Source organism: Anolis sagrei, chromosome 2 (genome assembly GCF_037176765.1).
Source record: "Anolis sagrei isolate rAnoSag1 chromosome 2, rAnoSag1.mat, whole genome shotgun sequence".
In the NCBI taxonomy this organism is placed as follows: domain Eukaryota; kingdom Metazoa; phylum Chordata; class Lepidosauria; order Squamata; family Dactyloidae; genus Anolis; species Anolis sagrei.
The window spans coordinates 206023275-206037345 of NC_090022.1; the positions used below are offsets into that span (position 1 = coordinate 206023275).

General features: G+C 37.1%; 1 protein-coding gene across 2 annotated transcripts in view; it reads left to right on the top strand.

The window, feature by feature from the left end:
* The window catches only part of SVEP1 (sushi, von Willebrand factor type A, EGF and pentraxin domain containing 1), a 127122-nt gene that overhangs the window by 69592 nt on the left and 43459 nt on the right, over window positions 1-14071 (top strand). Inside the window, exons 16-26 of one of the 2 annotated variants that reach the window (XM_067464352.1) lie at window positions 57-290; window positions 1269-1430; window positions 1710-1871; window positions 2413-2574; window positions 3894-3985; window positions 4492-4594; window positions 6576-6689; window positions 8588-8701; window positions 9264-9465; window positions 10904-11061; window positions 12117-12318. In XM_067464352.1, the coding sequence (XP_067320453.1) occupies window positions 57-290; window positions 1269-1430; window positions 1710-1871; window positions 2413-2574; window positions 3894-3985; window positions 4492-4594; window positions 6576-6689; window positions 8588-8701; window positions 9264-9465; window positions 10904-11061; window positions 12117-12318 (1705 nt within the window). The remainder of the gene's footprint in view (window positions 1-56; window positions 291-1268; window positions 1431-1709; window positions 1872-2412; window positions 2575-3893; window positions 3986-4491; window positions 4595-6575; window positions 6690-8587; window positions 8702-9263; window positions 9466-10903; window positions 11062-12116; window positions 12319-14071) is intronic. The other variant, XM_060762511.2, reaches the window with a different exon arrangement.

Below are 14071 nucleotides of genomic sequence, written 5' to 3' on the forward strand. Positions count from 1 at the left end.
CTGTAATGTCTCTGTGTATATGTGTGAGGTTTGTTTGTTTATTTTCCTAATCCCAGCTAGTGTACCTTTGCCTGATGAACGAAATGATACACTGGAATCAGAGAACCAGCAACGTCTTCTAAAAACACTAGAGACTATCACAAAAAGGCTGAAAAGGACTCTCAGTAAGGATCCAATGTATTCTTTTCAGTTGTCTTCTGAACTGCTTGTAGCGGACACCAACTCACTGGAAGCCGAAAAAGCCTTCCTGTTTTGCAGGCCTGGGTCGGTTCTCAGAGGCCGAATGTGTGGTAAGTAAAATTCCTTCAAAATCTTGGTATTCTATATCATATTTACAATTTCTGAAAGGAATGTAGCCCCCTTTTAAGCAGGAATTAAAACAGTATTCTGTAACATTAGCACTTAAAGATTCCAGTTTATGCTATTCTATTGACTCTCTTTTAAAAGTGTGTGTGGCTGGATCTTCACTGCCATATAATGTAATTTGGAACAGTGTACTCATATAATGCAATTTAGTGTATTATATGCATATGTAGACCCATATAATGAGGCAATTTTCCACAACTCAGCCTCTTTTCTGCACCCCCAGCATCTTCCCAAAATTTGTCTAGATTCTGTCTAGAACATATTTGAAAAACAAGAATCACTGGAAACTACAAACATACAAGCACATACAAACTGTTCTTTACACTAACACAAGGTTTTTGTTGTCAGAGGAAGGTACTTTATTTCCACTTGTCATTTCAATTTTGAAGATCCTAAAATTAATGAACCCCTTTGTAACTTCAACTATTCTGTCTGCAGCTTGGTCTGTGGGGATTTCTACATGAAGGCACTATTAATTTGTAGGACATCCAGGAAAGTCATCCACAGCAGCCACGGTTGTGCAGTCTTGGGTGCAAATTATTTTCTTTTATTACTATTCTGATCCTGCATTTTAGATTTGCAACATATCCAATGTTCGCATCACCAAGTCTTGGGGTCTTTTCTGTGTACTGTATTTTCCCTAATCTTCATATGAGATTCAGTTTTTGTATGAGTTGTTAAAGGCATCAGATTCGAGTCAGTACTTGGTTAGCATTTGGGTGGGAGACTAAAAGCCAGACCAAATGATAAAGTCTCTGGGCTGGACGCTCCCCTACACAAACAGTTATCTTGTCATCTGCTATTAGAAAACTCTACCAATAAAAAAGCAGTTGTCATCAAGGTCTTATTTTCATATTCTATGGCCAATCTTTTATTTCACATTTAATCTGATTAAATTACAGTTAACTGCCCCTTGGGTACATACTACTCCCTGGAACATCATGCATGTGAAAGTTGCTGGATTGGATCTTACCAGGATGAAGAAGGACAGCTAGAGTGTAAGAATTGCCCATCTGCTAGCTACACTGAATATCTCCATTCCAGAAGTGTTTCAGAATGTAAAGGTGAGAGTTTATCAAACATGGAGTATATTTTTATCGTTTAAGAGTATATTTTTCATATGGAGACATAAAACACTTCTAAACATGCAGTGATAGATGGTCCATGTTAATTGTATTTTGCAAGCCATTCTGATATATGATCCTGATGGTTTATAAATAGCCAATTACACTTCGTTCATAGCTTATTTTGCCTTTGACTAATTGGGTTGTTGGCTGTTGGCCTACCTGCATATTTGAAGCTACATGTTGCTCAATTCTGATGTATTGTTCTTACATAATCAGCTCAGTGCAAACCTGGAACCTATTCACCAAATGGCCTTGAGATTTGTGAATCATGTCCTTTTGGCAAATATCAGCCAGCAACTGGATCGAAGCAATGCATTTCTTGCCCAGAAAATATGGCAACAGTCAAAAGAGGAGCTGTGGATGTATCAGCATGTGGAGGTTTGTGACATCTGAATTCCTGGAAAAAGGCATGTTGCTAAACATTGTGCAGAATAACCCTACATTCCAGATCCCTGCATAGCTCAAATATTTTTGAACAGCAGTATGTGGTCACGTCTTTCTTCTACTTTCTTTATAAAGTACATAATTTTCTAAGTAAACAATAGAGCTACATGAAATCCATATGTAGAGCAAGGGTATCCAGAACTAGGGGAGTCAATCAGGGCATTTTGTCTTACCAGTGGAGCTGAATTTGTTGCCATCACAGGGTTCAGGGGCTTTACAGTACTTTTCTTGAGAATAAAGTTATGGTCCTTGGATTCATCTGCATATATTAGAGATTTGGCAGAATCCTTCCTGCATAACATATATCTCCATAAAATTTCTAAAAAGGGTCAGCTGTTTAATATAGCAGTGAAATCTCTATACTCTTTTTTTCTGCCTCACCGTGTCCACCATTGAAGGTCTTTTGTGCAAGAAATATTTATGTGACTGGATGAGAACAGTAGTAACTAATTGGGTTTTGTTTTACACTTCACAGTACCTTGTCCAGCTGGAGAATTCTCTCGTTCAGGTTTAATGCCTTGCCACCCTTGCCCCAGGGACTACTATCAACCAGACCCAGGAAAGTCCTATTGCCTGTCTTGTCCATTTTATGGGACTACCACAGTGATTGGTGCTAGATCTATAACAGACTGCTCAAGTAAGTTGTTTTCTCTAAAGGATGAAATGTATTGGTGACAAAAGTAACAATGGAAGGTCCGCTGTAGGAATGGTAGATTGTCTTCTCCCTCTCTTTCTGGTGAATGTTCACACATTTAAGGAGAAATGGAACAGACCAGGTAGAGAAGAACCAGCAGCTCATCTTACATAATGCATTTCGTTATATAATGGGACAACTATGTACAGCAGAGAGTCAATAGGCAATAGGACTTCAGGAGCTTCCAAAGCATCCTATGTCTGAATGGATTAGTAGTTCATCCTTCTGAATGTCTTAATGCAACAAGGATGAACCATCCTCTGTCTAAGACCATTCTTCTTATATTTTTAATCCAGTCGGCGTGGCTCTATTAACATGCTATTATTGAGAGACTTGCTTGATTGGCACTAATAACATTGCAGAATGTTTTCTTTCATGTTAGATTTTGTATTGCTCCGTCAATATTGCAGTTCATTTTTTTTCTTTGGCATTAATCAGTTTAGAGCTTTAGTTTGTATGGAGTAGTCAATACAAATAATTGAATATACAAATCAGGGATATGGAAGGTAATATTTGCTCCTCACAATTACTGATTTTCTGAAACAGACAACCAGTGTACATGTTAGAGTTCCAGGAGGAACTTAAGCCTTTTTCTTCATCATTTCTCTCTCACTTTTGTGGCACCTCAAAGACTAATAAGTTTTATTGTGCATAAAAATGTGTAGGCTGTAGCCACTTTTCAGGTGCCTCAAGATATTTGTGATATTTCTGGAGCAACTGGCAGGGCTGCATAATTCTGTTAAAATCCAGGGACCTTAAGTTCTTATAGTAGATGGACATTGCCAAAGCTCTTTACTGGTTCAAGAACCTCATTTATTTTAACTAAGGTTGCATTGGCAATATTCTGTAGAAACTAAGACTTTGGACTAAAAAAAATTCACGGAGTTGTATTTTGAACTAAGTGCCAAACTAGATTGGATTACTGTTTCTAATCAGTGTGCATGTTTGCTGTTAATCAGCCAACTTTCCTTTTTAAATATCTCAAATGGATTTTAATTTGAATACACGGATTTACCAATGCTAACCCTAAATAATTAAGTAGTTCCCAATAATTCTGCAACCCAGGTTTCAACTCAAAGACAAATCTAGATGTGACTTGAGCTGAGTTATTGTAAGACACCTTTTATTTGTTGGATGCTTCTGCTTAAACTGAATATGTAATTAATATAAAATTGCATTATGTCCCTGACTGTTTCACAACATTTCCTTCAACAATCTTATAAATGTAATTTTACAGCTGCTTTCATGTCAATCCCATTTAGGTTTTGGCTCTACTTTCTCTGCAGCAGAGGAGAGTGTAGCCCTGCCAGTCGCTCCAGAAAATATCAGCAAGGAATACAAAATCAGCAGCCAGGCAAGAACAAAAATAATTTTCAAAAATACTAATTTTCTAACAGAAATATGTGAAAAGTATGTTGTGTGAGTAATAAATAAATAATAATGATAACAAAGAGTTGTTTTCTTCATTTGCTATCTTCACCACCATCATCATCATATTTATCCCACTTTTGCCCCAGATTGTGTGCATGTATGTATGTGTTTTACATATGCTTTCATTTTATTCTCATAGCAATATTGTCATGATAGTTAAGCCAAAAGAAAGGTGGCTCACTCAGTGATTTTCCTGATTAAGTGAAGATTTTAATTTGGTCTTCCAAACTGTAGTCCAGTGAATGACCCACTAGTGTTCTGAATCAAAATGTTTTTATACTTATTACAAACATGACAGCACAGCTGTTGATCTGGGATTATGCAAATTGTAGTTAAAGACATGTGGAGGGTGCCTGAATTAGTTCGTTGTTTATAGATGTGATTGTCTTTTCTGCCTTATTTTTGAGAGAAATTGTGTTTTTTCCATAGCAACAGACATTCCATGAATGTTTCCTTCAACCGTGTCACAACAGTGGGACTTGCAAACAAGTAGGAAGTGGATACATCTGCATATGCCCACCTGGATATGGAGGTAAATAACACTGTTGCCATGCTGATACAGTGAAGAAGCTTGTTTGGGATAGTTGTTGTTAAAATGCACATTTTGAATTGTCAGTCAATGATTTTAAACTCATCACTATCTCATGTTTTTCTTTAGTTGTGGATGAAAACTATACTTTGTAGTAGGAACTATATAAGGCTTTGTGTCAATATTGTCTCATTCACACTGATGGGCCTCAGATTTATTGGTACAGTCCTATATGTGCTCAGAAATAAGTGTAGTTGAATGCCAATAATTTTACTCACAACAGGTTTGTTGATAGTTCAGTTTTATATATCTGGGGTGAGCATCAGGCATACCTCTTGGAAATTTATTTTATTTTATTTTGTTCACTTATTTTATTTATGTCCCACCTTTTTCTCAAAACATTTCACAAAAACGTTAGCAAATCTGAGAGTACAAAAATCACATTAAGTCACAGACAAATTAAAGTGCTTCATATAGAAATATGCACTCCTACCTTGCTAAAATCCATTTTTTTCAACTGCCAGTCAGTTTGCAAAAAGTCACTTAGCAAAAAGATTTTTGCTTATCAGCAGGGAGGGTGGCATCTGAGCTTCCATTAGAATCAAAGCCTGTATTTTCATAGATTTAGAGTAGATTGGTAATAGGGGAAAAACAGTATTCTCTGCCCAAAATTAAATACTGGAGTGTAGAAAGCTTGAATGGACTTTTGTGAGTGAACATAGTGTGACTTCATATCGGTTCTGCTACTAAGGGTACACCTTCACTGGCACTTTAATTTCATGGAGGGCCAAATCAGCTCCATGATGGTTGCATGGTGCAAAGAGATTATTTGGTGTAATAAAGGCCAAAGCTGCTTAATGCAGACTTGAACCACTTTAACAGGTGTCTTGGGATACTCCAATGTTCTCCCAAAACTCCAGCATAACCTGCGACTTTTGACATGTGTAAGCTTTTCCTATTCGGAAAGCAGCCAAGGTTGGTTACACTACCATCACACTTCATGATTGGAAAAGGAAGTAGGGAAAGGGAGGAGTGATTCCTTCTTCTTCTTCCCCATTCTCCCTCTGTACTCTGGATGTCATCACTTCAGGTGCCAAGTGTTGACCATTTTTGTGCCTAATTGATACCATCATTGGCAGATCATCACATAACAAATTCAAACACTGTTTGGCCATGCACCTGCCATTTAGCTGCCAGAGTGGTTTCAGGGTATAGAGTAGTGGTTCTCAACCTGTGTGTCCCCGGGTGTTTTGGCCTATAATTCCCAGAAATCCCAGCCAGTTTCCCAGCTGTTAGGATTTCTGGGAGTTGAAGGCCAAAACATCTGAGGACCCACAGATTGAGAACTATTGGTATGGAATATAGCTTCCAGCAATGCTGACTTGAATTACCCTACTCTGGATCTGCATTGCTGTTTCTGCCTTGTCAAGATGCTCCGTAAAAGCAAATTCCTCAACTCAAAATTCTTCAAATCAAAATGTCTGTTTGCGTCTGACTCCAACAAAGGTTGTCAAAGTTCCAGTGAAAAACCTTCAAACTTGGACTCTCCCCATCCTTGCTATTCCATCTTTTCTGAGGACCCTCCACACAGTCCCTATATCCCAGGATCTGATAACAGAATATCTGCTTATCTCAGGTTTTCTGGCAGTGCTGATTCATAATCCATTTCAAATAAGATAACCTGGGATCAGATCCTGGGATAGAAGTGGCCTGAGATAAATAGTCAGATTTTTCAGTGGGACATATTTCTGTACAGGAATAGAAAGAATCAGATTGCATGTCTCATAACTCCCTAGTTATCATCCAGACTGTTTTCATGGGTTCATTCCAAACAATTTTAAGTTATAAAAATATAATTTTATTTATTTTTATACTTTATATTTATTTGATGTTTTGCCTTTCTTTGCTCTCAGTAATCCAAATATAATTTCATTTTCTTTGTGTGTGTGTTTGTGCCCCCCCCCCTTTTTGGACTGTATTTTAGGCTTAAAATGTGAAAAGGACATTGATGAGTGCAGTTCATCCCCCTGTCTCAACAAAGGGATTTGCAAGGATGGCACTGCAGCATTCACTTGCCAGTGCCAGCCAGGCTACTCAGGTGACAAACAATGAACTTAAAGCATCAACTCCAGGTTTCATACTTTTAAAAAAGTGTGTGTGGGTCATATTTAGTTTCATCTTTACAATTGCCTTCTATGGATTTCTGTTTCAAGCAGAGGCTGATTCTTATTAGTGTGTCGATGTGAAATCCTTCAGAATGTTCAGGAGACTAGGGGGGAATATATACGTAAAATCATTGCAACATACAGAAAGCATAATGTGATGGTTTGTGTTTACCTAGTTTGATTATACAAAATTGTCTGGATGAATGATTGAGGCTTAAATAAACTGTCTGAGGTGCAGTCCAAGCATACCTATCTCAGCATATGCCCCTCCAGGCCCCCAGCATGCAGCCTATTTGCTGTTCTTTGTTTGGGTAGTCTGCATGCCAGGAAGTTACACTGTAAAGCACACTGTTGCTTCATAATAGCACAGCTGACGGAGGCCTAACAAAGAGCACTGGAGAGAAAAATCAACCGGGAACCCTTCTTTATGAATGGGAGAAAATAGATAATTTGATTACCATTTGATCAGCATGGCACTTGATGAGTTTCAAGTCTGTATGAAAGTTGAAAAACAGTGTGTTGGCACTGATGGTGATAAGTTGATTAGAACATGAAGAATCACCCATGTAATTCCCTGCAGAGGTCATCAACCATGGGAAGCAAAGCTGCCAGTGAAGCCAAATTGTGCCAGTCATTAGCATGACTTAAATGTACTTTGACAATATGGGGAAGAAATAAAAAATGGCTGTGTATGTTTCTGAACTAAACATAGTTGGTTGTTATATCTCAAGGTGACATACTGTGCTTAGTGTAAACTGAGGGTGAACCAAGGGTAGGGAAAATACAAACCACAGAACCAAGGCGGTTTGGGGTGGCACAGACCTGTAGCACCACCACCCATAAGGAGAGGCCCTTTATTTTAACAGGAAGGACCTTGGAAATTGACCATTTGGGTGGGGGGGGGGGATCAGCTCAAGAGAAGCAAAATATGGGAAACTCCTCAATATCTGTGGGAGTGGTGGTAAAGGATGCCACAAGGCTTTTTTCAGGCATCAAGGAATGCATGGTGGGTCTGAATCCTAGAGGATTCTGGGGTGCAAATGAAGCCCCAAACCCCTGACCGTTGCATACCCCTGATTTAAACTATGATTTATAAAAACAAGCCAAGATCTGATTCTAATTTCTGATCCAACATGTTCATAAATCACTGTTCGTATTACTCACAGTCTTTTGCTTATTGAAAATATTGCTGTTAATTAAAAATGGAATAATTTTTTTCTAATCTAGTTTTCATGAAAGCACCAGAGAAAGAGAAGAGCGATAGTAGTGTGTACATCCAGTATTTATTAAGAAAAATACCTATACCATTATTTAGCATTTAAATTTAGCATTAGGATAGTCAACTAATCCTGTCAGAGAAAATAGATACATCATATTGCAAGATTGCCTATATAACAAGTTCATTCACACTGCAAAGTATTGTTGTACAGTTTGTTGTCACAATAGCTAAATGTAGTCCATGTGGGGCTCAGTGGACATTGTTTTTATTGCTTGCTTGTCATTGCAAAATACCAAGAAGTTATCAAGTCTGGTGGGTTGGGGTATCCCATGTTCTGAAGTCCTGCTATAGTTTGGTGGTGGCCATTTGATTTCTGAATTTGTGAATAAGAGGGCAAAATATTAATGACCGCATGGTGGCTGGCAATTGAGGGAATAAGTCAGGGATGCTCCTGCTTAAATCAGTGGAATAGGTTTAAAAACATTATTTAGTGCTGACTTTGGAGAACATATTTCAGTGTTCCAAGGAAATACCATTGCATATCTAGCCTTGCAAGTGTGCAGGACTCTATGTATGTGCTCTAACATATTTTGTAACCACAATTCTTTAAAGGCTTGCTATGTGAAGAAGATATAAACGAATGCAGTTCAAATCCATGCCTGAATAACGCAGTCTGTGTTGATGATATCAATTCTTACCAGTGCTTGTGTACAGAAGGATTCATGGGTAAGGAATTGCATTGTTTTTATCAACAGTGACTAACTTTTAAAATTGGTCCTTGTTTCTGTGCCTTTAACAGTGGTGACACTGGAATAAGAGGTTTATATATTATTTTACACCTATAAGGTGTAACAAGCTCTGTAGGCCATTTTTCCTTCATAGGAACCTGCCTTTTAGATATTTTCAACCTGACACAGTCTTCAAGGAATTTTGTATTATCCACAGAGTATTGAAAGAATGGGCGGACCAGGCGTCCTCTTTCATTTTGAGAAACGCATAGGATTCATCATTTTACACTGTCTCACTTCTATAAACAAAAGATAAATTTTATGAAAAATTACAGATTGTTAAAGGTTTTAAACTTTAATTTAACATGTCAGCAAAATTGATTATAGCATCTGCTGTACACCTAAGCCAATCTGTTACAGTGAACGCCTTGTGTGTTTTTTTAATGTATTCAATCAATCAGTGTTTTCTGAAAAGACTATTTTATTTCTTTCGTTCCTTTCCTCTCTGTGCATTTTATTGCTTCTAATGTTTGATCTAATTTGCTTATATTATTCTCTAGGCACTAATTGTGAAACACAAATAAATGAATGCCTTTCAAATCCTTGTTTAAACAAAGCTACATGTGAAGATCAGATTGGAAGTTTCCTCTGCAGGTGCCCTTCTGGGTTTACTGGTGTTCTGTGTGAGAAAAACATTAATGAATGTCTGAGCAGACCTTGTAAAAATGGAGCCACGTGCAAAGATGGTATCAATGGCTACAGGTGAACAAAATCATTTTTTGTGTGTAATGCACTATATAACAGGTCAGCTGAGGGGCTTCATCATTCAGTAATGATATTCAAAACCTTAGTTGTCAATTCAGGATCATCTCAGGCCCTGGGGTTTACAGGCCAAAAATTGAGATACTGGTGCTAGTGATATTATTACATGTTATGCATTAACTACAGTTGGCCACAGCTGGTCATTCAAATAAGCACAGTGACAGACAGATAACATATTTTCCTCGAAATACAGAACTCTCAGCTAAAGAGACAGTTCTCAAATACAAGAAGAGTACTTTGTCTTGCTTTTAGTTAGATGTTAGATGTAGAGCAGAGTAAAGGATGAACCCTAGTACCAGTGTAACTGGAAGGACAGGACAAAGCTATTTCAAATAATACATACCCCCCCCCCCCCTCCGGAACAGTCTGCTCAAGTAGCAGCAATAAATCAAGCCTTGTAAGTGTTAGCAAAGTATTGCTTTAATAACTAAACTGAAGATTTGCACACAGCTCTTCCTCTTGCTAGGAGCTGAGCCCACCAAATTCACACATGACTCAAGCAAACTAGAAACTCGGGACTAGGGCCTGAGATCTGGCAACACTAACAATGTTATTCATATCTGCTCCAGAAATAAGTGTATATGTTTCTTAAACATCCTCTAGTTACCCAAAAATATGTCTTGACTGGATTTAGTCTAAAATAAAATTCTATTAAGCCTCAAACCATTGAAGGCAGGTGACTGCCATGCCAATGGAACTACAAATGCTCCCCCAAAATTAGCATGAACTCTAAAGGAACTATCCAAGGTGCTGATCTAATCTTGGGAATAGTATTTATTACCTTGAATAACTTGTTTGAAGTTCAGATTAAATCCCAGAGTGAATTCACCATCCCATTCAAACTACTGGCCATCACTACCATAAACACTACCATTCTGTAGAAATATTTGGTCCTCACTTTCCCTACTTTATCTCATGGTTACAATATTCCCTGAAGATATAGTTGCATATGCAACAGTGTCCAGGACTTCAATATCCAGAAACCCCATGTTAGAAACAACTGGGCTGGGCTGTGGCTTTCATGGACTTAATAATGTGGCTTCCATGGACTTAACAATGATGCATTTTGGATCCATATCCTGCACATTTTAAGTATTAATCCCAAATTGATTCATAGGGACTAGAGTTGCCAGATCAAGAATGCTTTAAAAAAATGGTGCTTGGCAGAGTTTGCTAACTCTAGCTTAAACCTATCAATTGACTTTTTGTTTTCTTTTTGTTTTTTTTTCCAATTTGTTTGCTCAGACTGTGTTGACATTTGGCTCTTATGCTTTTGTCCTTGATATCACGTAGCTAAACTTCTTTGCATTGTATGAATAGCAGTCTGTCACTGTTTTAATTGCACAAATAAGTAGTGTTTTTGTTTTTTGGCTCACAGATGTCATTGTGTCACAGGATACAGAGGGTCACAGTGTGAAGTGAACATCAATGAGTGTGAATCCAATCCCTGTATGAACCAAGCAACCTGTGTGGATGCCTTGAACTCGTACGTTTGTAAATGTCCTCCTGGCTTTACAGGCAGCAGGTGTGAAACAGGTACACAGGACCAAAGTATAAGCAAATAGAGTGCTAAGCAAAATATCTTGAACTGATATCAGACAGCTTCCATGGATATAGTAGGATTTTCAATGGCAAGTTTAGATAATAATGGTACTTAAACACAGAGATTGATATTTTATCTTTATTGATATAAGAAATCTATCTTTCCCTCCTTCAAGTAAAAGAAGGAAGTTACATCTAATTAATAATACATTTTTGAGCAGCTCAAAGCAATAACAAAATTAAAATGGCCTGTAGTCCACCAAAGTCCATGCTATAGTCAACTGGTTAAGCCTGCAGGGTATCACAGGACTGTAGTTTCTGCCAAGATGGGCTAACATGATTGATTACCCACTTTGGGTAAAACAAGCAGTCCATAGATATAATTAAACGAGAGAGGCAAACACATCCAATTCTTCTTCTACTTGGGACATAAACCTACCTGTCAAACACTGAACCTTCCTGTTTTTTTTCTGAGTTCAACCAGCAGCTAAAAAATATTTCCTTCAAGCACAAAGGGATAAGTCTCCAGTGGCTAAGGAAACACAAATAAAGAGGAAGATTTAGTGTACTGAAAAAGTCTATTCTTGGATCCTGAGTACAATATGAATCACATTCAGATACTACACACAAAAAGCAAGCTCCAAACTGCTTCCCCAATAGTGATATTGATAGTAAAGTAGTAGGAATGAAGCAGTGATCATAGACAACTCATGTTCGCACTGGAGTACTGAGCTCTGCTTCGGCATTTTTCTGACTGATGAATTCATTAACTATCACTTTGTAATTTTCTTTCTACAGAGTCATAGTTCTTTATATAAGCGAAGTTAGGTGTCTCCTTATACGATACTAATACATTAGGACTTTTAAGAGTGAACAGATGCCATGGTATCGTTTTAAAAGTAACCTTTCAGCATGGCCAAAATAAGCAAAAAGGCCATAACTTTTCAGATGTTCATTTCTCTGTTTAAGGAGAAGCCTATCTGTAAGCAAGCCACTGAAAACAGAAAAATGTAGAGAACAGATATGAACATTTTTCTTGTTTGTTGCAGAACAGTCTTCTAGATTTAATCTGGATTTTGAAGTCTCTGGGATATATGGCTATGTTATGCTTGACAGTGTCCTCCCTTCATTAACTGAAATTACATGTGCGTTCTGGATGAAATCCTCTGACACGACTAATTATGGGACTCCAGTTTCTTATGCTGTGGAAAACGGAAGCGACAATGCATTTCTGCTTACAGATTACAATGGGTATATGAAACAGCAACAAGACTTAACTTGACATCTTTTGAATTCTTGTGAGGCTCTGAATTCTTCTGGGATAGTAACTGTGATTGTGTAGTCTTAACCTTTTAAAAAAGTTTTTAAAAAGCATATTTATGTTAGCAGAGCATACACATTCAAATGCGGTTAGATTTTTCCATTAAAAACTCCCAGTGAGGTGGAAGTTTTAAGGCACAACGTATAATAGTATACTAATAAAATGTATACAATATATTATATTATGCTAATAATATAATATATTGTATATACACATAATATTGATAATAATATTATAATGTAATACAATATAATACTAATAATAATATATAATAATTGTATATGAGATATTAAATGTAATATTACTAATAATATTGCAGTATAGTGGTATAGGACAATATAGTAATATATAATACTAATATTGGACTATTCTAATAATTATAATATATTGTATGTATATATAATATTGATCATAATATTGTAATACAATATAATACAATATTGATCATGATATTGTAATACAACATAATACTAATAATGATACAATATAATATAATAATTATGCTATATTACATGTAATATCTATATAAATAGAAATGTAATGTTCATTTGTGGGATTAACAACTCAAAAACCACTGGATGAATGGCCGCCAAATTTGGCCACAAGACACCTACTACCTCAAGGAATGACCATCACTAAAAAAAATGATTTTGTCATTTGGGAGTTGTAGTTACTGGGATTTATAGTTTACTTACAATCAAAGAGTATTCTGAACTCCACCAAGGATGAAATTGAACCAAATGTGGCACACAGGACTCCCATGACTAACAGAAAACACTAGAAGGGTTTGGTGGGCATTGACCTTGAGTTTGGAGTTGTAGTTCACCTACATCCAGAGAGCACTGTGGACTCAAACAATGATGGATCTGGACCAAACTTGGCACTGATACTCAACATGCCCAAATATAAACACAGATGGAGTTTGGGGGAAATAGACCTTGTCATTTGGGAGTTATAGTTACTTAGATTTATAGTTCACCAACGATCAAAGAGCATTCTGAAACCCACAAATGACAGAATTGGGGTAAACTTCCCACACAGAACCCCCATGACCAACAGAAAATACTTAAGGCCATCCAATCCAACTCCCTTCACTGGGGCAACGCGTGGCAGGGGACGGCTAGTTACTAATAATATTGCAGTATAGTGGTATAGTACAATACAGTAATATATAATACTAATATTGTGCTATGCTAATAATATAATTTATCTACATGTGTATCACAATGGATATATGAAAGTAACGAACCTAGTATCTTCCAAATGTTTTGAATTACAGGTTTGTAAGGCATCCTCAGCCTGGCCAATGATGATACATCATGGGAGTTATAGTCCAAAACAGATGCAAAATATCAGGTTGCCTACAGCAATATAGATATATATTTGGGTATAGACCAGGCATGGACGAACTTCAGTCATCCAGGTGTTTTGGACTTCAACTCCCATAAATCCCAGCCAGCCTACCGGCTGTTAGGAATTGTGGCAGTTTAAGTCCAAATCACCTGAAGGCCCAAAGTTTGTCCATGCCTGGTATAGACATATTGGGACATGAATTCTCAATCTAATGTCAGTATATAACACCACAAATCATGGTATCAGATAGAAAAGGGAATAAAGATTTAAGGATCCAGAACATGGAATATTTGAACACATAAATTATTTCAGAGATAGAAAAAGTAAAAG